General features: G+C 35.3%; 1 protein-coding gene across 5 annotated transcripts; it reads right to left on the bottom strand.

Moving 5' to 3' along the window:
* Positions 1–747: 747 nt before the first annotated feature.
* Positions 748–22,361, bottom strand: LOC113712396 (sister chromatid cohesion protein PDS5 homolog B). Of its 5 annotated transcripts, none has more exons than XR_003453288.2 (19): positions 22,026–22,360; positions 21,286–21,483; positions 20,965–21,146; positions 19,233–19,395; positions 17,795–18,016; positions 17,371–17,587; positions 17,098–17,243; positions 16,841–16,989; positions 16,599–16,748; positions 16,478–16,526; positions 14,309–14,488; positions 9,795–9,977; positions 8,074–8,216; positions 7,354–7,480; positions 4,962–5,387; positions 4,775–4,842; positions 1,837–1,961; positions 1,326–1,497; positions 748–1,115 (listed from the first exon to the last, which is right to left on the bottom strand). XR_003453288.2 is itself a non-coding variant. In XM_027235800.2 (19 exons), the coding sequence occupies exons 1-19, from the start codon at positions 22,137–22,139 to the stop codon at positions 1,083–1,085; spliced, it is 2,946 nt and encodes a 981-aa protein (XP_027091601.1). In that variant the 5' UTR covers positions 22,140–22,361; the 3' UTR covers positions 748–1,082. The 5 variants fall into 5 exon arrangements, 4 of the variants coding, with proteins under 4 accessions (XP_027091601.1, XP_027091600.1, XP_027091602.1 ...); XM_027235800.2 differs by having other exon boundaries at positions 1,326–1,399; positions 17,098–17,240; positions 22,026–22,361; XM_027235799.2 differs by having other exon boundaries at positions 1,326–1,399; positions 22,026–22,359.
* Positions 22,362–27,336: the final 4,975 nt, after the last annotated feature.

Raw genomic sequence — 27,336 nt, 5'->3', positions numbered from 1 at the left:
TTGCTGGAAATTCAGCTGTGACTAAGCTACGGAATTTCCTGGTGAAGTTTGCAAGAAAGCCAGTGCCAATCACTGCAGGCAGGGTTGGGTTTATGACCGTTTTGTTTGCGTGGGAAGCATGGTTTTGGCATTCAGGGATCCTGGCAATAGTAGAATTGTCAAAGGTACCTAGCCCTGTAAAGTAGGCTGTGGCAGGCGGCAGCCATGATGAAGGTGGCAGTTGGAGAGGCTGGCTTGGTTTTTAGAAGCACATTGGTGGTCTGGCTTGGGGTGGTTATAACAACAATACCGGTCTCGGACAGTTTGATGTTTACCGTATCGGCTTCAATAATACTAAAAAATACCTTTTTCCTTTCTCCTCCTCCCTCTTCCTCCCCTCCCCTTTCCCCAAAAACCCTCCCCATCCCACAATGAGAAGCTCTGATTGTGACTGGCTTCTGGAAGGGAGGTGGAGGGTTTTGCAAGTAGGGGAAATGGGAGGGAAGGAAGAGGGAGGAAGAGGAAGTAGGAGAGAGGAAGAAGGGGGTGGTGATGGGAGATTTTTAAAATTTTTAGAAAATACCCCAATAATGCGAAGCCTTTTTCCCCCCTTGTGTTAACACCATTAGAAATGGATATTTACTCTATATTCCTACATCCGCTTTTCACTTACCGCTTAGTCTTTTCCATTCCATAAACCAAAAAGAAGAGATACCCCTCATGAAATTGAAAAGAATCAGAGGGTACACATATCATTTAACCTCAAAGTAGAGTTCCAAGGCCGGACTTGATAAACAAAATTTCAACTGAACAATTACAAGGAATGTTAATTGTTCAATCAGCTAAAAACTTTTCAGTCCTCAGACTGGGCGTCAATCTAAAATCCAACAGTAATTCCAACAATCTGCATCATCTGTACACGAAATACATAACAAAGGAGCATCCCAACCTAGGGATACTATATTTGTGACAGAGCTCCATAAACAAGATGAAAAAGTCGCACATATGCACTAATAGTGAAAGTATGAATTCACTAAAACATGTCATATGGCATAGAGACAAACAATTTACTGACAAGAACGTTAATAGAACAGTTAACCAAGTTAAACTTTCTGTCTTCGAGTCCTCCGTGCAATCTGAAATGATACAACACAAGAGTCATCACAAAATATGATGTAGAGATTAGTTGTTTGTTGCGCAAAGACGAACAATATAGATTGTTTATTTAGATGGAAGCTGTGGTCATTAGAAATTGCTAACTTATGGGAATAAAACTTTATCTTAAGAAGCTTGTGGATATTAGAAGCATATCAAGCACAAACAGAAAAACGCCAGAAGAACCTTACCATGTCCTTGTTCACATTGATGGCTTTAGATGCCGCAACTTTTGATCTTCGTATCTTCTTAGTATTCTCTGCAGCTAGAAGTCAGAGATGTCACACTATGTATCCATATCACCAACATAATATGTTATCTGCACCCTTCAAAAGTTATTCAAAATCCTTAACGTAACTTCCCCTGTAATGTTTAGTTTTTAATAGAACCTGTTAGCTGCTCTCTAATGGAAACTGTAGTTCCACAAAGTATCATGCGTTGACCAAGAACATTGACCGATATATATCACAGAGAAGAAAATAGTATTAAAGCACACTAAAACATAAGTAATGTTCAGACGGCAGTGCAGCAGTAGAGGAGCACCACAAAATAATGGCCAACAGAGCCAACAACAGTTAAGTTATTGGCTTGACAAAAAAGAGATACAGGTGTTGAATTTTATACAAGATGCTTTCATGTTATATAAATTTTCAAGATAAATTGAATTATTGTGATTTTAATTAAGACATATCTAGAGATTACCAGGCAGAGGAATCTCTTCAGCAAAAAATTTTGTCTTCTTGAGTGAGTTTCCTTCGCAATCAGAGTCACATGCACCAGAGGTTTCCCTTTTGCTGTGGACAGAAGAGTTCTCCCCATCATTCCATCTCGACCATGCCAAAAGAAGAGAGCCAAAAAAATGTCAGACTACTTTAAAGATGATGGATAAAAGCCAGAGTCACGAATGAGAAAGAAAAAAGTGTAAGGTTTCGTTGGAAAAACCAACGCAAATATCATATTGATTTTCTCTCGCTCTACTTCTGGAGAACCTTCTCCTTACGCCTTTATTTAAAGAAGCCTTAGACTAGACGGCCACCAAAAACAAAACAGCAATTCCGCGAAACTTTAATCATCCATGTCAAATCTTGTTAAAAATAATATATTTTCGACAGTGGAACACAAATATATGGGTAAAATCAACCATCTATCATGAAGGATAATATGGAAAAACATAATCTCTCATAGGACCCATTCAAGCTATACATCCTATAGCCATGACAGTTGTAATAACAAAAATACTAGTAAGCAATTGTGAATCAAAGCCAAATATATCAAAGGTACTTTCCAGTAAGGTGGAAGCATATACATATACAAGGGAAATTTCAGATTGATAACCACAATGTAAAGATTTTGCAAATCAGGTATTCCTATACACGTGATTAAAGAACTGAAAATAAAAGGAAGATGACCTGAAAGGCTAAATAGGTTTGAGGGCAGAGGCAGCTGAATAGCATAAAAAGCTTGGGTCCACAATATTAAAGGAATGTCTTAATCTTCAGTTTCAGGTATAATCCTAGCAATACATGTCTTTTAAAAAGGAAAAGAGAGAAAAAAAAGTTGTGGAGTTTTGCTACCCTTTATGAATAAAGTCCAATGAGGAAAACAATGGAGGTATGTAGATTGAACATTCTTCTGGTTCATTAATTCACCATCAGAAGGAAAATGGATCTAACTTTACAGTTTTACAGAATAAGGTCTCGTATAAGCGGATAGAGATATAAGCAGGCCGATCCACGAGACATCTTTTAGGATCCAGATCAGATAGATTGACATGTGCATCATCCGGTCCATATTCCTACAGTCCTAAAACATGCAGATGCCTTGCTGGACCCACATTGGGTGAAATGTAATACCCAAAATATGGTACTGAGGTATTAGATGTTCAGTGAAGTTGGCCAACCACCAATGTGAAAAGTCTAGTACCACAATGACACAAAGTTTCAGTGACATAAATCACAGATAGATGGAGCACATTCATCCATAGTTCACTCCAAAACCATTTCAAAGGATTCAATATATTTAGATGTAGCACCATCATTAGGCGGACTCTTGGCTCAATTCTCAAGTTTGATAGTTAATATTCATCAAGAGTCACTATGGCTATTATCCACTTTAATTATTTTAACATTTTTGCTACACCATTATAGTGAAGGAAAGTGATCTCACTGCAAACAGACCATTCACACCAAAACTGAAGCTGGAAAAATAATTAATAACAAAATTAGGAAAAAAATAAAAGTGAAATACTGAATTATTGATCATAAAGAAACCAAGAACTGATTTTCCATAAAGTCACGCTTGAGTTAAAGTGTCAATAAGGAAAGAAAGTTCAAAATTTCCAAAGTTACGAATCTATTCCTGTGAGAGAGGCACTACTAGAACCACGGTAGATATGCACATATGAGCCCAGAATAAGCTTTTTATTCCTTTTGGTCAATCGTCAAGTCTACTGCTCCTACTCCTACTCTAACCTATCTAAGGGAGGGCCCAACTAGGCAAAGGAGGGCTACAAGGAGCAGTTTCCACCTCTGGACCAAAAGGGTGCACTACCGTACATCCTTCGGATTTTCCTGCAGGGCGCAGAGGTTTGAACCCCAGACCTGCAGCCAGGCCTGCACCTTATGCTTCACTTGGTGGCCAACTCACCTAAAGCAAGTTGGCTTGAGCCCAGAATAAGCAAATTTTTTATATATTTACACAGAAACACACATCGTGTATTGTCCTTTTTGAATATGTCTGTCTGCACATGAGAGAGAGAGATTGCACTGGGATGTGGTGCATAGGTGAAGAAGCTGCAAAATGCCATAAATGGGGGTAGAGTTTCACAGATTTAAATGATAGAGAGTACTGGAGGTGCAATCCAATGGCTAATAGTTATAAATACTTTTAAGGGGTAATAAACATAAGATAACTAATACACACATACATAATCAGGTATGCTCCTTGTCACAGGGCAACAAGCAGATCTAACCAATCTACTTGTGAAACCTATTAATCAAATATGGGTTGGATCTTATGAACAGGTCTAGCACTAAATTTATATTGTTTTTTACATCAATGGAACTGGACCAATCCAAATCCAAACCAGGACCAATAATGGTCCTCTAGTGCACTACTGAAGTTTTTAGGCTAAGACAGAATATACGTTATTCAAAAGAAGCTTTGGCCTGGCCCAAGGTCATATATACTTCTTTTTAGTGTTCAATGTTAAATTTAGGCTTCAATGTTTCCTTTGTGTCTTGTTGAGTTTAGTGCTTGGCATATTTTGTATTTTCAGCAAATGCTGAACAAGTCAATGCTTCAGTCAAACAAGTCATTTTAGGTCAACCAAAATAGTTAAATTCAAACTCTTGAACTAAAATTTGGAATCAAAGGAGATATTTGGTTTTAAGATCTCAGTCCCAATGAATAGATTATTATTGCTATCATATGTTTAATTGGTTTAAATCAACGGATGTTAGAATTGATTTGTGTATTAAACCAAGCAACTGGCAATTCATCCTGATTGCCTACTAAATTTGGTGGTATCAAATTCACCAGACTAGCCGCGTTTTAATTAAGAAGTAAAAGAACGAGAAGTCTGTTACATAAAGACAGGACAGTGTTTCACAACTGAGCAACTTCACCTGCAGGTTCTCACCTATAATGAGTTGAAGCTCGCATTTGTCGGTGCTCAACATCTGATGCTTCACCCTTGTCTTTGTTTTCCTATAGTAGTCCGACAAATCACAGTAGGACAATCAACAATTGTAGACAGAACATAATTTTCCAGGCACTTAGCCCAAAAAATTTTTTCTAGTCATTTTAGAGTTAAATAATACACAAACCTTGGCTAAATTAACTTTCTTGTGGTTGGCTGTTGACAATTTGGCAACTTTATCAGTATTGCTGTTATATGTCATATTCATGTCCCTCTCTTGTAAACAGCTTGGAAAGTCTTCCTTCAAGCCCAATGTGGGTTTTGTTGCTACAGAGTCACAAGAAGATCCAACTCGTTCTTTACTCATGATGGATTCAGATATTACACTTGCATGTATTTCATGCTGATTATCGACAGAGGACTCATTGTGCACTTCAACAGTCCCTCCAGAATGAACCTCCTGATGCGAAGTTTTCTGTAAACCCTCTATCCAAATTCTTGATGCATCAGCACTCTTAGATAGTGTCAAGTTTGAATTGGCAGATTTGTTGGCATCACTAGTCAAAGAACTCTTTAAACATTGTTCACTATGTTTCTTGATAGTACAAGAAGTCTGACAAATAAGAACAAGACAAATATGCATAATTATTGTGAGCATAATAGCAGATGAATAATGAGAAGAACATGATTAATTTACTTGAGAAGTCTGAGTTCCAAAATTACGAGTCAACTTCCCAATAATACTTGCCCCAAAGATTTCCCTGATGATTCAGATATGGCACAAGCATCATGGGTTTGGGTCCCACTATTGCCCAGTATTAAGACAAAAGGATTATTTGGCCCAAATATGGAAGGCAGATAGGGAGACATGGCAGACACAAAATGCTTCAGATATAGGGGGGGGAGAGAGAGAGAATAAAAGATTGCAGTAGTGCAATGACAAGTTCTGTGGAGAAAGAAATTAGAAATGGTATCTCATTTTGTTCCATGCCAGTAATCTGGGTCTGAATCAGTTTGAATCTAGTTTCAGTGGAGCCCACAGCTGAAAGAACCCAAAGTTCTTGAAAATTAAGATCACTTCTGTTTGTGCGTCAAGTTAAAATTACTAAACAGAAGATTAAATATTCTGAAGGCCTGACTGAAACTCCTTCACTAGTAAACCTTAATCCACCATTAACATGAAATTCCAAAAAGCATTCACATGAAAAAATCAGTAAGATGCCAGATTTAGATTTCTCAGCTCAGTTTATCTTAATATATGTTGAGAACAATAAACTTAAAAGTTTGTTCTAATACTCCAAAACTGTAATTTTCCTGAGTTTATCTCGATGTATAATGACAACAAACTTTAAAAGTTCACTGGTGTATTTTCAAAATTTAAGGTAGTACTAAAAGTTCCATTTTTTATTTTAATATATATCTGACAGTGTTCATAATACATACCTTAACCCTCCTCAACAGTGTATAAAACAGTTCAAACACTGTTTCTTTTAACACAATGGTCATGTCAGGAGCTTAAACTAAAGGGGGACAACCCTCTGCACTAGCTTAACAACTTTCCTTGTTGACACCCAGAAAGTTGTTGCTAATCCCCACAAAGACCACACAGATGCTAACTTAATACGAAATGCAATGACCCCTACTCGCATAATAACTTGCCTTATTGAAGCCCTGAGAGGCCCAGTTAATGTTATCATAGAACCACATGGAGCCTGATCAAATACCAACTGGAATGACCCAGAAAGGCACTACCATAACAAAAACTTAAAAAATCATCACATACATAGCAGACCTAATATGGCCAAGTGGGTCAAAGTTTTGTCTTTCGCGATGCTGCCATAGGTGAGAGCAAAAACACAAGTTCTCATAATCTCGCCAAATGAAGTAGATTAAGAAAGCCCATCTACTATACTAGTATTTTGAAAATCATTTTACTGCCCGTTAATTCCTCCATAACTTTCATTATTTTTTTTTCCTTTCAACACTACTATCAAGTATAGCATCATCTCTTTAAGAACAAAGAGGTTGCAATCATGTTGTAGGTCAACAACTTGGTTGCATAAAACATAAAATACAAGGACAACTGCATCAACAAGATAAACTGCATATACTATCTGCAACACTTTGAACCGACAGAACTTGATGATGTTTGACATATGATGCCTGTTCATGGCATACAAGAACCAGATTGCCTCATAAAAAGGAAAAAGGAAAAAAATAAAATAAAAAACCTACTTTAACAATGTCATAAAGAGAAAATTTATGCATCAAAGACAAAAAATGCAAAAGCATGATAAAACAAGTGCATGAAGTTTATCCATTAATTCATCCATTCGTGTATTAAGTAAATGCATGAATGCATGAGATTTCATCAGATCTGGATGTTTACCAAAATTCATGCTTCTAATCATACTACAGCAGAGAACTAGGCTTAGTTGATGAAACAAAGCCCCAAAAGTACATATCTTATTATGCAATGAATATTCTAGGCCAAACAGGTCACTCACCTTAGTTTAGTTCCTATGCTGATTACATGACTTAAAACTGCATCAACATACAGAAAATGAGATAGACAATACCTTACACAAATTTGGGACAATGACTTCCTCAGAAGAATCACTTAAAGCTGCAATTGCAGACACAGCAAGTTTAGCCTCTGCTTGAGTCCCTTCCAAGCGCACCCTCTCCAAAAAATTGTAACAATCACTACATGGATAAATTCCATATAACCAATCAAAATAGTAACAAAAAGGACAATACAGAACTAATAGTCTAAAGTAACATAAACATCCAAAAGATAGACAGACAGATAGAGTAATAAGCCTTGTGTTTGTGGACCTCTTCTTTCTGCCAATTAACAAAAATTCTCAACTGGAATTCAGGACTGCTTTTCAAATAAGCATAGCTTACCCACACTCATGCATGTAGACTCTCTGTTTCTGTCTGCCTCTCTCTCTCTCTCTCTCCCCCTCTCTCTCTCTCTCTCACACACACACAATTTTGCATTAGAAAATTTGCCAGTAATCACATGTCCATTCTGGATGGGGATACACTTCCTGTTTAAAAATAAAAAATACTCTTAACAAATAGAAGCACTCCGATAATAAACAGTTAGTACGTTGTTTTTTTTTTTAACAAATTTTATTAGAATATGCATCTCAACAAGCTATCTTCCTGGAAAATATTTTTTTGAGTTCAAATGAAAAGTAAACTACAGAAGATAATAACTATAAAACCCATTATACCGCAGTGTACATCTTACCAAATGCCACAATGACATTAAGACGGGAAAACCCTACCTCAGCTTGATAGAAATATTTGATCCTTCTTTTGCTAGAAACTGAATAAGCTGCTCGTTGAAAGGGATATCTTCATCAGCTAACAATTGCCGGAACTTCTCTTCAGAACTTCTAAGAAGTGAGGGAAAAGCACTGATAATAGCCTATACAAGGTAAACGAAAATTTGACTTTAGTGCATGAGACATACTGCTGGAATATCATTATATGAGTCCAGTAGAACAGACCAAAACAGGTCTTCTTTCCATCCTTAATAACCAAAGGATAAACCAAAATACATATATGTGGCAAATCTATAGAAATTACATCTTTTGCTTATACATCTACTTCTTATGCATGCATGGCTATGTGCAAAAGATAGTATGAAAAAAGCATCCCATTTAGCTACTGCTGTTCCAGGATTCCCCTATTTTACCCAATGAGAGACAGCAGTAACTATGAGATTGTCATGCAACTGCACCAATTAGATCCATTCCCCATTTATCTGAGCCCTTGTTCCCTTGTAGCTGATCTGGAGGCTATTGTGGTTAAAATTACACATGAATTTAAGTGAGACGCTTATTTCTGCTTATTAAAAAACTCTTTGATAGCAAGGCTTTTTAATTGCAGATACACTCCTTATGCTTGAGTACTTCCAACAACTATTGAGAATTATCTTGAAACAGTGTGTAAAGGAAATATTTGCCACCATCATAACTCTTCTAGACCCTGGAAACTGCATCCACTAGTCCAATTGTTGGAAAATTAAGAAATAATCTACTGCCTGTCACTTCACTTAAAAGGCAAAAACTTTTCTTGCTAGATGAGAATTAGAGTGACTACTTCCAATAACTCAAGCGTCTTGCTTGTGCTTCTACATTGCCCCTTACTCCATCAATTTTATTAAAAAAAAAAGTTTAATTGGAACAGGATAATATTTCCTACTTTATCATTCTACATGAGTGGAAACTCAGTAGAAGGTTTCTTAGTTAACTGGAAGCATATAAAGCTACAGCCAAACCTTCTGCATTCATATTGGGAAAAAAAATTCCCATACAGTATACTACATAGACTTTGTCACTGCAACAAGGTTGCAAACATTGTATAACACACCAAGTTGGTAGGGCATATCTGCATTGCGTGGATTGTCAGGTGCATTATTTTCCAAACTAGAATTCCATTCTTTCATATCGTTATGAAGTTCTCAATTAAAGGAGAATTTAATTGTCAAAACACTAAGCTTTAAAACAGACACCAAACTTACTTCTCACAAATGCACTAGCGTTTCAAGGTCCTGGTCATTTTTTTCCAAAAGTATGCTTATACTCAACCAATCAAGACAGGTTCTCTGCAACCAGTTTCACATAAGGAGATATTAAAAGTTTGCAATGTGGTAACACAGGCAGATATAGGTACTTTAACAACACTAAATGTAATTCTACTGCAATCTTTTTCCTTTTTGGCTATCAATTGACTGGAACCTTTTTTCCCCCTCTTTGGACAAGGGCATTGTGGTACTCTGTGAATTTAATCGTTTATGCTTGAATCACAAATTTGCGCTTGATTGAGAATTGATTGAAGGAAAGGATGAAAACCTAATATCTTTTACCTCCGCATCTTGTTCATGTCCAGTGAGACACCACAAAAATTTTAGATATAAAAAAAGGCAATAAGTGCAGCACCATGTAGCTACATAAAGAAGAAAGAGATCAACTTAAGTTGTATAATGAGCAATCCAACTTACTGAAAGAAGCAGCAGAGGAGAATAGTCCAATTTTGTATTGCGAATGCTCTTATCAAAAGTAAGATGGTCTAAGATACAGCTGACATGCCTAGAACTAAATATGTTTAACGAGCACTTGGATGACAGCAATCTCAAGAAATCAAAAAGTGGACTCTGGTCTCCAATCTTCCTCAGAAGGTTATCCTGGAAGAAAAAACACAAGATAAGAGGTCGATACTAGAGATGAAAAAGCTGAACTTGATACATAATATCAAATCAGAGCACATGCAGAAAGAAAGTTGAGGGTTTAAAAAAAAAAAAAAAAAAGAACACCAATATTGAAAGGCCAAATCAAAGAATCCATCTCTGTTAGGCTACATCTTACAAAGCGACAAGCAGTAGCAATCTTTTTCAGTTCTTGTTTATACCCTACTGATTTACAGGAATAAACAAGAGTAATTTCTTAGAAGGTAAACACGCCTTCCCTATTTTAATGGAAACCAATAGAAGGATATCTCAAACATGACTGTTAAATGTAATAGTAATACCATTCAATCCTGTTAAATTTTGAAAGGCATGTCAAAATTCGGCACAAAGAGGAAAAGTAAGTGGATCTTGGAAGGTTGCTTAGGCAAGAGCTACTTGACAACAAGCAAAAAAGAATTGCAACCATAGCCAGAATCCTTAATGAACAGATAATAAGTCATCTCTGGAGTCAAATTTATATCAAATTCATAACGCAAGCATACAGGGAAGATGATCTCTAACTGAGTGGAAAGGCAATAACATAAGGGCTTTATCATGTCAACACCGGAGACAAATAGCTCAGCAAACTCAGAATTTTAGATCATGGAAAGTATATATTGACTTAGATATCAAAGATTTTAGCCATTAGCCTTCTACAGCTCATGTCAACCTCATAAAAATACAATTTTTGGATTAAAGCTCAATCTCTTACGAACAAACCTGCATATGATGAAGCACAGGGGATAAATCCATAAAATTAGGAAGTTCTTAACCTCCAAAACAGCTAAGCCTTAATGAATAGAGCTTTTCCTGACAGCATAAATCAAACCAAATTGCTATGGCCACAGAAAAATGCCGTGTCATTTTAGTGAATACAAGTCTAACCACTTAAGAAGAACATACGAGACATGCACCTCTTGACAATTGTGCTTGTTTTAGTTAGTCCCACTTACATTACTGACTGTTATTTGCTTACACCCCATTTTGCAGTTGCAGCAAACACTGAAGAATCTAAGTTGACTGACAATTTGCTTAAATCGTCAATCAAGGGTGTTGAAGATTCAAAAATCAGATTCAATTGGATAACTGAAAAAAGCTTCCTAAATGCCAAAACAGTACAGTCCCCTTGCCCCAAAAAGGCCACCTGAATGCTGTATTTTTCTCTCTGAATACCTCTCCTCTTCTTCCTGCTCTTCCAATTCTTTTTCCAGGCAGAATCCCACTAATTAGATCCATCCCAGTGTCCAGTTCTCCTTTTTCTTTCACTCCAATTACAACAGTAACAATAACCCACAGATCCCCCTGCCTGTACCTCCCTTCTTCTAGACAACTAAACATCCCTCCCACACTATTTATTGCTTTTTGTTATTTCATTGCATGGCTAATGCTGCTGCTTTTTTGTTCCAAAATATTGTTACTAATCACATTTTCCAGTATTTCTTCTGCAATTCTTGCTGCCATCCTTGTGATGGCAATAGGGTGCATCCAATTGTACTTGACAGACCAGAAGTGGGTTTTCGAAAAATGGATCATAACCCACCTTGCCCAACTGGTTAGGGGACTAACATTGCATCAGTTCATCTTTGGGTCATTTGAACCCACAAAAGCCAATAATGATCAAAACTTTTTGTTTTACATCTCTGTTTTCTTCTTCACCAGAAAAACCTCACAGCCACAGCTTAACCTCAAAATACAACTAACATCTCCAATTACCTTCCCCTCGACTGTTGCTCACTGTGACAGTTGTCCGTCCCTTTCCAGGACATCAAAATCACTCTCCGACTTTGGCATAGATAACAAATCTGTGGTCACAATGAAGCAAAAATCACCAAAATCACATACAATGGGGGTGTATAATCTGGGCACCATTATCTTCTCTCTGCCACTGAGCAAAAAACTCACAAATTCTACACATAGCTTTTTTAAACCCAAGAAAGAATCCATTGGTAATTTTTTTCTCAAATCTAAATAAAACATTTAAGATCTAAGGCTTGAACATTCAAATACTAATGAAGCATAGCAAGTTGTATAATCAATGTCGTTGTCAAATATATCTATAACAATAGATGAACATAGTATGTCTAGTTTCTCTCAAGTGCTATCAGAATGAAAGACTGGATGGCCGTACAGCCACTACTAGAGCCACAAAAGGAAAGCTGCTGTAGGAGGGAAAAGGCTGAGATGTTATCTATTTATTTATTTATTTCGTTTTAGGGCTGATGGTATTCTGTTGTGTTGAGTAAATGAGTTGGTTTAAAAATTGGATATTCAACAGGCACAAACACAAACCAATATAAGCAACCCAACCTAACTAAACTCAAAGCCAAACTAAACCCATAAAACCTTCCAAATTTCTCAGCTGAGTTTAGCAGATTGCTGGCTTTGGGTTTGTTTTGCCAGGTCTATGCCATCCTAACTATAAGATATTCTTGTTTGCTGTTTGCTTTGGAACTTTGATTGCTTTAAAGTATGCCAATAATTTTCAAGGAGTCTTGAATCTATTTTTGCATGCTTCTTTTACCAAAACATTTTCCACTACAATTTTCTCTTTCTTCCTTTTTGTTTCTCTTTGTTTTCTTTTTGGGATTAATTTTTATACACTGTCAGTGTAAAGATTTTTTTACACAAGCAGGTTTAGATGAACGCTACATCATTACTGTTCAAATTTTAAATTCACTTTTTGTCAATGTATCATACACCTATACCTATTAGCATAAAAAATCTTTACACTCAAGAGTGTATATAACATTAATTCTTTCTTTTTATACAAATTTGTAGAGTAGCAATCACACATTACTGAAAAACATTCAGATTCAAGTGTAATGGCCTTGCTACAATTATGCATTACCATAACCTCGCAACAAAGCCCAAAGAGACCTCAGCAGCTTGATTGGCCTTAGCCTCGGATATCATGGTGCAGCATACTAGCAGACTTTGACCTTGCATATAAGCAGTATTTCAAAGTTTCATGCTTTAATTATCTCAAAGTCAGAAAACCATAAACTTTTACCCTATTTGATAAATCCCCAAAAAAATCTTGACTGCAGTTTTGTCTCTACTAACTACAGGAGACTGTTCAATAATACATTCATGTTTCTAAATGCTAAGAGACATAAGTGATCTGCTCTGAGAACAACAAACATTAGTAGCCATGTTCATGATTGCAATGCAGATTAAATGCTATGTCCAGGCAAAACAATGGCCACCTTATTGAAAAGCTCCTTAATTGCAACATGTTGCTTCTATTTTGGATAGCTCAAGCCTTTTAAAGTCTGGTAATAAATCAACAGGGAAGTCCTCTTCTCTTAATTTCAGTGAATAAAACAAAATGAGGATTGGTCACAGAAAAGAAAAGCATGTAAATGTAAGACAAAGCATGCAACATCTGAAATCTGTATAGACATCCTCATTTTCTGCCGAAACCATTCATTTCACTGGAACAAACCAACATATGGCAAGAGAATGTCATTTCAGTTGGTATTTGTACCGGATCTGCTATGTACCATACCTGACATCTACTCCAATGAACAAGTTGAGGAAAAAAGACTCCAGAACATAAGGTGAACAAAAACAAACAAAGAGGTCAAAAAAATAAAACAAGCTAATACAAAATAAAAAAATAAGGACCAGTTGAAAATTTTAACTACTCTCATCATTTGCCTACCAGTAATAGTTTTTATATGGAAGACCAAAAATGTTCAGAAGCTAACAGTAGCCGTTTCAAGATCAGTGCTTAAGAAGATAAGCAAATGTTGAGCAGCAATAGTTAAGCAGATTATCATCTCTTTGTATTGTAAGAATCAAATTTATGCTCGAAATAGAAGATATCCTGTACAGCAATAAACTTGTCTGCAATGTTTCCATCCCATTTTATTAGCTATGAATTCTATTTTCTTATCTCCTGATTTTTATCATGGTTTAACCCTATTGCATCATTCATACAATTCCCGAAAACACAAATTAAAGTCATTTTCCAACATCAATTACAATAAAATATCATTTCAAAATTAGAACTCCGAAAGCAACAACATCTGATTTAAATTTAGGAGCAATCATGGAAAAATTATTCTACAAGATGGTCAAATAATCAATGATGAAAAATAAAATAGCAGAGTATTCTTAAGCCAATGCAAGTTCTGGAATACTAAAGCTCCTATTAAAAAACAAAACTCCATTCTCACAACAGCACTGACATTATGCTCTATGGATGAATAAGTGGACATGATCTCTATTAAACAGAGTCAAGTAGAAGCAAAGTAGAAAACCAATTGCAAGGATGACAAACTTACTCTAGTAGAAAGAGCATCTCCAACGTTTATCATGTCTGCCAGCATTTTGAAAATATCATTATCATTGACTTGATTCAGCTTATAAAAGCACTCTTCTGCTTCTGCAGGATCAGGAAACAAAGCTGACATTTTTTTAAATAAAGCTTTGGTATTCCTTTCCATTTCGTCAGAGCCTATCTCCTGTAAAAGCATAAGATTTTAGACAACTATTAGAAAATGAATATATTGGGTTGATATATGAAAAATATAGTGCAAACAATAAAACCCTTGCTCTCATGTTTGTGATTCATAGAGAAAAGAAGTAAAAACAAGTACCATTTTGCCAAAAAAAGGAAAAAAGTGCTGACTGCTATTAGCAGTAGTCAAATTAAGAAAATGGAACTGGTGTGCCAATTGTAATTTAAGAAAGTAAAACATTATCAGACCAGTTATACCAACTAATAATGTCCTCTTCTTATGTTGATTTTTGCACGTTTTTACTGTTAACCTATTCGCAATTTTTTCTTGTCACCTTCCAAATTTTGTTTTATAATCAGCCGAACTAAGAGGTGGAGAATAAATTCTCTAAAGACACAAGTGTGGAACATGACGGCTACAGGAGAAGAGCAATGGGACTACAACTTAGTGTATTGATTTGAAAACTATTTAAAGATTACTAATGGACCCTGATCAACTATTCCTAATGCTTTTTGAAAGATAACATTCCAATTTCGGAAAGTAGAAACTATTTCAGCAACAATTAAGAGAAACATCAGCAATTCAATCTCAAATAGAATTTTAATATATTCTGAAAGTTGGCATCAGCATCTAGAGAGCTAATACTGAATGTTGGCTTCAAAATGCATGGTCCAGTATTGCAATCATACCTATGCCATCCTTCTTAAACAGCTGTAACCAAAATCACATGCACAGCACATTGCAATTGCAGAATTAAAGAAAATTAAGCTTCATATAAGTATGCTCCAAAGCAAGTCATCACTTGGTAGGCTCACATCAACACTCAGTAGTTGAATTAATGATCAATTGTCCAACTCACTAAACTAAAATGAACTTAACATATGGAAACATTTATCCAAACAAATAAAAACTAGTGAATTCATTTGAAACTGCATCCTTCAAGAGGCATACACTCATGATATATCAATCTAAACATGGTGAAGCATATTTCTGGTCTAAGGAAATTATCATTAAACATTTTCCAATGAAAACTTCTAATTCTGAGTATAATCAGGGGAATTTCAGCAATGTAATATTAATCTGTAAGATCTGCTTTATATGTGCACAAACACACTGGACTGAAGTGCTTAAATTCATAACTAGGTAGCCTCTATCTAGAATCTGGAGTGAACTATGGCACAGGGGAGTTATATATCCACTATTATTCATATCCAAAAACACTAGCTACATACAAACTTCATTTGAAATCTCCAAATTTTTAGAACCATTGTTATTTTGACATTACTATTACATTGTCACGTGCTTATATACTTTAACTCTGCTTATAAATCATTGGAAATTTGAGCAATCTAATTTTTGTAAAATTGGTCAATCTGATTTACAGATGTAATATATGCCATGGAATGAAGTATTTAAATCCACAATTACAATAGTTCCATCTAGAATCTGGAGTAAACTATGACACTGAAGGATTATACATTCAATACTACTCATGTCCAAAACGAGGCATAAGTTTTCACAAATTTCACAAGAGATCTCAAAGTCTTGAAAGCATTATCACATTGACTATAGTGTCAGATTCTCATGTGCAATCAGTGCCATAAATTGTGTCTGTTGGAGAACCCTGCACGAGGGGAGGGGGCCTTGTAGAGTGAGATTCGTAGATACAACCTCAAGATTCAAAGAGGCTCTTATTCACTGGAAAGATCTTCATCTCTACATGCAAAATAATCCTAATCGCTTGTTGTCTAGTAACTAATAACAATTATCCAGAGCTTGTCATCAAGTAATTAACAAGAATTATCCAGGCAAAGTAAATAAACCTCATCGCCACACAAACTTACGTATAACTATGAAAAGAAAATTAAGGAGAACAGCTTCAAAAGTAATCAATCTTCAAGTCATGAGGGCCCACTAAAGGAATTTTGCAGGACGACACAGGAACTAACAGCTTGCTAATTAGCTAGCTTAAAGTTAAATATTCTATCATACCTCCTTGTGGACCCGGAGATGTAAGTAAGCTTGCAGTGCATTCCGTAACCTGAAAGCATAAAAGACATGAATACAGAAAATACTTTTTGATTAAGTTAAGCCAACAACTTGGGACCAATACCTTCTTTTCTGAGATAGAATGGCATTCAATGCGTTCACATGCAATGGTGTAAAAAGAGAGGACAAAAAAATCCAGTGATTTGTCCTTCCCTCAACTGAAAGTGAAACAGGAAATAGATCTTCTGCTAGTACATACTCCAGGCTTTGTGGCCTGAAAGTTAAAAAAATTCAGTCAAAAAAAATGTGTATTGAAACAGCAATGAGTTTTTATCTAACAAAGATTGATGAGGGAATAGACCTTACCTGAACTCCTTGCAGTCTTTGTCATAACAAAGCATTAAAATTTTGCAAGGTATTTGCTCAAAATGCATCTTGATGTCTCCAACACACTTTGTACAATAATCCTGATATAGTTCCAGCAACTTTTGCAAAGCTTTCTTTCTGACAGATACCTGTTTTTTTTTTCAAAAAAAAAAATCATCAGCTGTCTTCTCCTTATTTCTTTGATAATCAGAATCGCCACCCTAAACAGAAACTGCAAAGGTGGGAATAGATGTAACCTTCTTATCACGAAGCCTATCAGCCACTTGACTTATTAGTTCATTAGTAACAGAGCCTATTTGTAATCTTGCTACATCACACACAATACTCACAGCCTGCATTCGAACTCTATCATCAAAATCTAAGAGTCGACTCTCCAGCTCTGCTGCTCATTTCAAAGAATGTACAAAAAAAAAGATTAAAAAAAAAGAAAATAAAAGGCTTAAGATTATCTCAGATAGCAGAACAATGTTCATGAAATGCAGCAGAACAATCAAATTTTCAAAGCTTACTGAGAATTTGTGATGATCCTGTCCCAGATGGATTGTTAGTGTACAAAGCTTTACCACATGAAAGAGCACATAACCTTACTTCAGCAGACTTATCCGTAAATCTATTCAGAAAATCCATGAAAAGGTTGTGATACTCCTCAGCAATGTTGTGGCCAGGCAAAGAAAAACATTTTCTAAGTAAATTAAGAGCTTTTATACGGACATCAACCTGATCTGTCTGCAAATCATATTACACAAACGATTAATTAAAGCATCAAGAGGAATGACAAAAATATTATCATGATATACAGATTGGTAAATGATTCTGAAAGATAATGCAGTCACAATATGATGACTGAGTAATCTCTAGTAGGATACCAGTTACCAACAAAATCTATCCCCTTTGCATAGTGAAAGGTGCTACTCAGAAAGGAAAATGACTCACGAGTAATTCATGGCTTAAGCTAGGGATTACAGAAACAAGCATTTGAGGAGCACTCCGGAAGATTTCGTAGAGAATGTCATGGTACCACTCTTTAAGTTCACTCCCAATACTTTCTCTGTTCAAAATACAAGATCTTAAAAATGTACAAATACAGCGTTCAAGCTTTTCATTGCAGTTCTGAATGACAGAAACAGCAAGCCGAGCAAAGCCACCAGATCCACCCTGCAAGAGACATAAATAAATCACCAAAGAGAAAAGGTATTAATCCATACTACTAAACAGGAAATATTGCAATAAACAAATTCTACAGTGACTCGTTATTATAAAGACCATCTAATAACCTTCTGAGTAACTTTTGTACGGCTAAATATGAGAATTAGTTAAGCTATCAGACAATTTATCTGTTTGATTTAAAAAGCAACTGCAACAAGACTAAAGCAAGGAATCCCTTTTTAACCACGTATCTGAAGTACTGATCTACTAATAAGCCTTTAATATTCAAACACCAAATGAGCCAATGAACTAGCAATTAAATACTTGTCACCAAATGCTTCAAGAGCAAAATTTTTTAAGTTCAATCACAAATGACAACAAAGCAAGGGAAGAATCATGGTAAAGCAGCTCTTCATCAATTAATAATTAATGATGGCTCTGAAAAAGAACTGTTTCAACAAATTAATAACTATTGATATGTCCACAAAAGGGTCATCATTGGCTGGACCAAAGGAGAGATGTCGAACTAAGGGTCCTGATTTGATACTCAAAGATAGAGTGGAAAAAGTGTTCAAAGACTGCTAAAATGCTGAACTTTAAAACTCTAAGAAAGGAAAATCCTTAAAAAGAATAAAAGTAGACAACTTAAAAGAAGAGTACAAAAGGGAGACAATCCAACAACTTTATGCCAGAGATTTGGAAATAATCTGCTAAAGAACCCCAAATGGTACCTCCAGTACACCTGATTAAGCAGTCTAACCATCAAGAACCCTCCCAAAATGTTTTAATAAAAAAGCTTGCACGTATCATGTAGGTATGCACCTACTCTTTTCGTCCATGAGTAGATATTAGACTCAATTCGTAATTCATAAAGTTCTCAATATGCTGCAGCAGGTGCCCAGACCTCATAATATCTCTGATCATCTTAAGTCCTCTCATGCTTAAGTAAAACAACCATGAGCAGAATAGGTAACAGTTTTCAAGGATAAGTAGAGAATATCCATTATGTCTTTGAGCATGCTAAGCATATGATAACTGCCAATATTATGTTGGTATAAACCTCTATTTTTTCATCCATTTTCACATGCAACTACAACTAACAAAAATACAAAATCATCTGAAATGGTTCTAAATATAATCAATTGCCATAAATATAGAAAGCAAAACTGCAACAAGACATTGATCATGCTATTTTACACAAGCAAAGCATGTAGCTAACACTTGCCTTTGATTCTTTCAAAAGATTTTGTATAATCACATCCAAGAGTGGCTCAGAAAATTTTTCCTGAAAAATGAGTGACTCGAGATCTTTCTCTTCCAATTTGTCTTCCAAAATGCGAGCCATTATAGATGACATTGCATTAATCACACTCTGAGGATGCTGCTCTCTGCAGGGAATAGTTGAACTATTGTCAAAGAATAGCTTAATAATTACATATAGCCTTTACAAAAAAAAAAAGATAATTATATTATGCATAAGTGTTCAAAATTGTGATCAGATGATAACAAAAGATAAACTGTCATAATAGGTTGGAGAATTATATTCTTCCAATGGAAATTTTTACAATAAGAAAGCTTGCAAAATAGGTTTCTGGTACCAAAGCTTTCGCGAAGGCACTTTGGTAAACTCATAAGCATATGCTTCTCTTAACTAACTCTATCTCAAGCATATATATATAAACATGACAAGTGAAGGCACTTTGGTAAACCCATAAGCATATGCTTCTCTTAGCTAACTCTATCTCAAGCATATATTAAACATGACAGCAGATACATGTTTCCTTTCTCAAGACAGCTGAACGGTTCCAAAATAATTTCAGCTCTAAAGAATCTATAGCACTTAACTATGGCATCAACAAATTCAATACAGCAACATAACTTTCTATTTTCTCTTTCTGGTTAACACAAAAAAGGGCCCTTGATTGGGGCATGAAACTAATGGGATAAGAAAGAATAGTAACAGAAAAGCTCTTCAGATCTTATTTTTTCCACTGCACCTTGAAGCTTTTTGGTAGGTAAACAATCATATACCAGTAAAAGTCTTTTCATCGCCTGATTACAAGCACAATCCACCAATTTAAACAGTCTTTATAGCCTATGACATACTGTGTATCCTCTTCTCAAATTTTTACCATTCCGGTTACTCTAACTGTTTCCCGCATGCAGACTAGCTGATATCACTCTTTGAAGTCTCCTAGTCAACTTCAAGAATCATACTTCAAGTTTGCTATACTCTGCACAGATACTTGAAACCCTCTTTACCTCAATCCTGTCTCACCTTATTTAGTCTGCAGTTGTGTAACATTTTCCCCAATCTGCCAAGCTTATTAAGAGCCTCGCACACTTTGTATCCATCAATAAGTTTAAATCTCATCTACCAATTTGAGTTTTCTCTCCTTAAGAATCTCATCTACCAATTTGAGTTTTCTTTCCTTAAGATAGCCCATCCAGCCATTCTTTCCTTAAGAAATCCTATCCAGCCAACCCTCATGGCCCTACTCTTCTTTCAGTAAGGAATTCTTAAATCCCAAAGCAGAACCCATAAAAGCAAAAAAAACTTTGGTTTAGGGTACTGAAACTTGTTATTTGATTGTTTCATGTTAGTTTCAGTTTTCTAATTTGTGAAAGGGCTTCTCTGATTCCTGCACAATCCAATCTTGGCATGTCTTACCAAACTTATTTTCTAACCTTTGTGTGCAAGCGTCCTGCAAGCCTAAATTTTTTTTTTAGTCATTTTTTGTAGAAATTATTGACTTATTTGTTTTCCTTTGTGTTATTGTGAATGCAATATAGTTGGTTGTGCTCCATGAATTCTTTAGTGACTGACTGTTGAAGTCTAAACAAAAATTATAAGCATAAAATGCGTAGCCTTCCCAAAAGGCAGAGCAACATAGTTCTCACTGATTCCAGGTAAAAGAAGGGCATGAGCAAACACAGATGAAACAAGAAAATATAACCTCGCAGCACTGAAAAAGATTTTGAACATTTTGAGAATTAAATCCTCGCATCCAACATCCAGCATTAGTACACAAACGTTCAGCTTAGCAACTGTCTCCAGCAGTTTCACCCTTCTTGAAAAATATGGGCTTTTGTAATCACCGGTCTCCGCAAATATGCTTTGAAGAAGTTTAAATATATCCTGCAACGAGAATCAGTTGCCCATTAACATATGAAAGATTTCCCATCAAAGGGGAAGACAATACATGGGATCTTAACAAATTAAAATGGAGACAAGTGAAGGGAACATGGTAAACAAATCACAGTAATGTAACTGTTACCGTGAAAACATCATCACTGAAACCAGGATCTGGAGCCAAGACCCGGATAATCTCACAGAAGCAGGTCGCCACCAAAATTCTAATATCTTTATCCTTGTGCTGAAGCAGGCCATGCTTAATAAGAGAATCACTCAGAGGTTGTATTACTGAATTCAGTGATTTCAACTGTTTAAATTTTCCCAAAGCAATAACAGCTTCCTGCAATGAATTCAATTAGATTAGGGTAAACATCAATACCCACATCCCCCAAGTAAATACGCTTAAACATGTTTTAGGCCCACTGAGTTTCACCAATTTAAGTTGCGCGCTGTGTTCTAGAGTCCAGAATTATACATGATCTCCCTCACTTTCTCCCACGATTCTCTAAACAAATAGAAGCTAAGAAACCTAAAATCAATTAATTACCCCTTGAATCACAACAAAGTTCACCAAATGAAACCGCCCCCAAAAAAAAATTCAACAAAACCCAGAGAAACCGACAACCGTAAAAGCGATAATTGACTTCAAAATGTAAAATATACCGCAAAAAAAATTAAATACAATCAACTAATTACCCCATAAATCACAACAAAGTTAACCCAAATGAAACCGCCTCAAAAAAATTCAACTAACCCAGAGAAACCCACAACCGTAAAAGCGATAATTAACTTCAAAATGTAAAATATACCACAAAAAATAAAATAAAATCAATCTGCCCAACAGCTAAAGTGAATAAAGAGTACTCGAGGACAGGTAATTACTTTTAGCCATTTGACAAGGGAGTCTTTGTTTGGGCAAGTTTTGGAAGCTTTAAGTTGTTTGCCAAGTCGGGAAATGAGTTGTTGCGCCTCAGCCTCAGACTCGGCTGCCGCCATTGCTCTGTTCCAAGGTTTTCTGATCTTACAAGATTAATCTTCGTATGAATTATTAAACCCTAGAAATTTATGTATTGAGAGAGGAGAGGCTGAGTGGGAGAAAGAGTGTGTGAATTTGACAAAAATATTTCCCGCCTTCGCAATGGGGATAACGTGACGATGGCCGTTGTGGATTAACGAAATAACTAATTGACCCCTCAAAACGTTAGTATTTCCACTAGGCCTCATTTGGTTTGTCGAAAAGAAAAGTAAGTGCAGATTGTGACATGTGAATTGTGGCCAAGTATGGACAAAGGGATTTATGAAGCACTTCGTGAAATAGCACAATATTGAGTCGAAATTCTAGTAATTGTAGTCCTCGTACATCTCCTGAGGAAAAAGAAAACTATTTGGATTGCAAGTTTTGGTAGAAAAATTTGAGAATATTTTTGACACAATTTTTTAATCATTTTTTTTAACTAAACATACATCATATTGTTAAAATATATTCTTCTAAAAAAATTCAAAAAATTAAAATCCAAAAAGGATAATTAAGAAAAGGGAAAAGAAAAGAGGAAACTGTTGCTTATTCTTTCAAATAACTACTCCGAAATAACTATTAATTCACTACCCTATCCACGCCAACCGCGAGTCAAGAGATGGCAAGGGGACTAGCACTAGGTAGCCAGGGATGGACCCAGAATGCTAGTTTCGGGGGGAGGGCGGGTAGGGGGCAAAATAGGTTCAACAGAGTTAAAGAAAAATTAGTGCTTGACATAGGTTTAATGGAGTTAGGAAAATCGGTGTTTGATGGATGAACAAAAGTCATTTGTTGTGCAATTAGTTTTTAATTAATAGTTTGGTTAACAGGTGCCCAATTGGCATCTATTACAAGAGAAGTCACAGATGTTAGCTATTTTTTAAAAGTGAAATTTTTTTTGAGTTATACTTGAACTCTACTCATTTCTAGAGGTAATAATACATAGAGTAAATCTTCTATATACTGACAGTGTATATGCTATCACCATCGGATTTATGACACATGTATAAAAGTTGGATTTTAAATTCAAAATTTGCATAGTTGTCATTCATCAAATATTGACGGTAGATACACTATCAGTGTTAGAAAGATTAATCCTAATATATATACTAAAGGTGTATCGCTGCTGAATATATGACATATATACAAAATTTAAATTTGAAATTAGTTATCGTGCATCTAATAATGATAGTATATACACTGTCAGTGTATTGAAAAATTAATCCTTCATTTCTAACCCCTTATATTTAGTACTGGTATTTTACCCCTAAAAGCACAATGAAAACTAGTTTGAAACAAAGTGGAAGATGAAGATCTTAATTAAATCAAATCAAGTTTGACAGCTTCCTCATACCTAAATCAATGGGGAAGACTACCATTTAAAATTTCATACGAGTCTAAAGAACAATTTAAGTCTTACTATTTCATGTTCGACTAATACTTTCAACTTTACATTAGGAAGTTTTTGCATTTTGTCTTCTTCCATATCCGTTTACTTTCTTAAAGACATATGACTTATTTGAAATTAAAATCCATTTTGAGTGTGTTTGCTTTCCAGATACATTCAAGTTGAAGGTGAAGCCAGACAAGAAGTACATGCTATGCTTGAAAAATGCAGCAATGAATGACGAATCGGCTCCGTATGTATCAGGTGTTTGGAGTTTTTTTTATATAAATTTTACTGTAATGGTGCATAGGAAAAAATTATTACTGTAGTTATTTGTTGGAGTATTTTTAGAATATTAATCATTTCGTAAAACTAATCTATATTAAGTTCTCATAATTATACATAATAACTTTTTTATTTATGAGATTAATCCCATTGTACAACTAGGGATCAGTATATACTATTGCTATCTAGTTCAATGGCCTTGAAAAAAAATAAAAAGAAAGGAACAAAAAAGCATTGCACAATTACGAAGGAAATTAGCACTAGTCCACTCATCTCTCAAAATATAAAAGGTAAAACTACAATTAGGCCATTCAAAGAAAACAAAAAATTAAGAACTATATACAACTACAACACGTCAACAAAAACCTTGCCAAAATCGGATGTAAGACAAGTAGAATGTGTATAGAACTAAAGGAATGACCAGAATATAAAGGAAGGAAGCTGTAACAAAATATCAATTACCAAAGTTTTCACAAAACATCTTTTTTGTAGAGACTAATTGTTTTCCATTTATCGAGGATTTTTTAATTTTTGGTTTTTCTTTCTTTTTTAGTTCCAAGTATGACCTAAACAATTAAATTTCTAGGAAAATTTGAGTTATCATTAAATTTGTTGTTATTGATTCTATTTTTTTCTTGCATTTTTGCAAGTTTTGATCACCATTTGTTCATTTTATAACAGTGGGAGCAGGATCTTTACCTCCCAAGAGTTGATGTTGGGAATTATGGAGTTACTTGAGAGAGACTGCTGCAAATTATGCTGACATGCCTTGGATAATTCTTGGAGATTTCAATATAATTAGAAAATGTTAGAAAAACTGGGCAATGAGACATTTGATTATGGTGTCATGGATGAATTAAATATATGTCTAGAGGAGATTGGCGTAGAAGCCTAAACTGCATCTAGTTATATTCTTACATGATGCAATAAGCATGATGGAGAGGAAATGCAATATAGTAAGCTAGACAGGGTTTTGGAGAATGAAAGTAGTTCTAGCATTTTTATACATATGACTAGGAATTTCTTCCACTATCATATCCTGACCATTGTCCATCACTAGTGAAACTTGCAGATTGAGTGGATTATGGTTCAAAACCGTTCAAGTTTCATGGGTTTTGGATGCAGCACAGAGGCTTTCAGAGTACTTTAGCTTGTGCATGGGCGACTTAAGAAAATAGTAATCCCATGAGAACTCTTTGTTTAAACATTGAAAGGTAATCTTAAAACTTTTAACAAGACGTTTTACAGTAATCTAAGTGGCAGAGTAAACCAAACTATGGTTCTTTCAATAGTTACTCAGTCTTTGTTGCATACTTGCAACCACAACCTCATAATAGTGATTTGCAGAATCTTGAAACGAAGTATCTCCTATCCTATGGAGACTTCTTGATTGCTGAAGAATAGTTCTTCAAGAATAAGTCGAGGGCGAGGTGGAAGAATGATAGTGACAAGAAAGAATTTTTCCACAAGAAAGTAGTGAAACATCAGGCAAAGAGCAGACTGCTTTCTTTGGTAACTGAAGATTGTATAAGGTTGACTTTGAAGAGGTGAAATATGAAGCTGTGTAATTTTACAAAAGGTTGTTTTCTAGTCAGCATGCTCTTATTTATAATTTGAAGCTAATTATAAAGAAAAATATTACTAAAGGTCAGGTAGAATTGCTGAGTAGGGAAGTGACAAATGATGAGATTAAAACAGCCATATTTAGCATGAAAAGTGATACTGCACTAGGGACAGATGGCTATACCATAGAGTTCTACATATAGAATTGATCACTCATAGGCGAAGAGGTATGTCGTGCTATGAGATTTCTATGTTGCTAATTGTTACATGTATCAACCGCTAAATAGTACTCTTATTACCTTATTACCAAACATCCAGGAAGCTTCTAAATGAAGGACTATAGACCCATTGCATGTTGCAATATGATCTATAAGATCTCCTCGAAGGTCCTCCCCGATCATTTGAAAAGGGTCTTACCTAGTTTGATTGGTCAAAACTAGAATGTATTTCTCAGAGAACACTTGATTTCAAAAAATATCATGTTGATGCATAAGCTAGTGTATAACTACCATAGAGATGGAGGTAAACCCAAGTATGCAATCAAGATACAACTCATGAACGCCTACAAAACTATTGATTGGGAATTTTTATTCACTACTATGAGGCTTATGAATTTTTTTGGTATGATTTATTGATTAGACTAAATTGTGTGTCACTACAACACATTTCTCACTCAATATCAATAGAGTCATAGTAGGGTACTTTGAAAGTGGAAGAGGGTTGACGAAAGGAGATCCAATATCTCCTTATTTACTCCTAATAATTTGGTGGTCTTTCCTTAGTTATTGGAAAGGAACAATGCAGCTCATGGGCTGGATTACCATCCCAAATGTGAAAGATGAAACTGTTTCACTTAATTTTTGCTGATGATGTATTTGTTTTAGGTGCTACCGAGAAAGCTATGCAACTAGTTAAGAAAACTCTTCATGAGTTTGAGAACTTGTCGGGGTTGAAGCTGAACTTACAGAAGTGCAATGTATTCCTAGTAGGGGCACATATTTCTACGCAAATTACATGCACTAATTGCATACTTATTTTGGAGAAGATGAATTCTAAAATCTAGAGCTTGGGCATCTAGGCACTTGAATGATGCAGGGAGACTATTTAGCTCAAATATATAGTTAATAGCTTTATCTTTAATGGAGTAGCATGTTCAATCTACCCAAATCTATTAGCAGAAGAATTGAGAAGTTTTTGACATCCTTCCTATTGTCTGGAGAAAACAAGAGTCAATATATGGCTAAGATTAAGTGGAAGGAACTTCGTGTTCCTAAAGATAAGGGTGGGATTTTGATTACTATAGTTTGACACATACAACCATACTTTTATCATGAACCACATCTAGAACATATGTTCAAGGAAAGAATCCTTATGGATAATCTGGATACACACAGCGATGCTCAAAGATGGGAGCTTTTGGTCAAATCTCAATACCTACCAATTGCTCATGGAACAGGAAGAAAATGCTCCAACTTAGAGATGTGACTTGGATTCATGACACGTATAAAAGTTGGATTTCAAATTCAAAATTTGCATAGCTGTCATTCATCCAATGTTGACGATATATACACTATCAGTGTTGGAAAGATTAATCATAATATATATACTAAAGGTGTATCGCTATTGAATATATGACATATATACAAAATTTAAATTTAAAATTAGTTATCGCGCATCTAATAATAATAGTATATACACTGTCAGTATATTGAAAAATTAATCCTTCATTTCTAACCCCTTATATTTAGTACTGGTATTTTACCCCTAAAAGTACAATGAAAACTAGGTTGAAACAAAGTGGAAGATGAAGATCTTAATTAAATCAAATCAAGTTTGACAGCTTCCTTGTACCTGAATCAATGGGGAAGACTACCATTTAAAATTTCATACGAGTCTAAAGAATGATTTAAGCCTTACTACTTGATGTTCAACTAATACTTTCA

Source organism: Coffea arabica, chromosome 10e (assembly GCF_036785885.1).
Source record: "Coffea arabica cultivar ET-39 chromosome 10e, Coffea Arabica ET-39 HiFi, whole genome shotgun sequence".
Classification (NCBI taxonomy): domain Eukaryota; kingdom Viridiplantae; phylum Streptophyta; class Magnoliopsida; order Gentianales; family Rubiaceae; genus Coffea; species Coffea arabica.
This window is presented reverse-complemented; position numbering and strand designations above follow the sequence as displayed.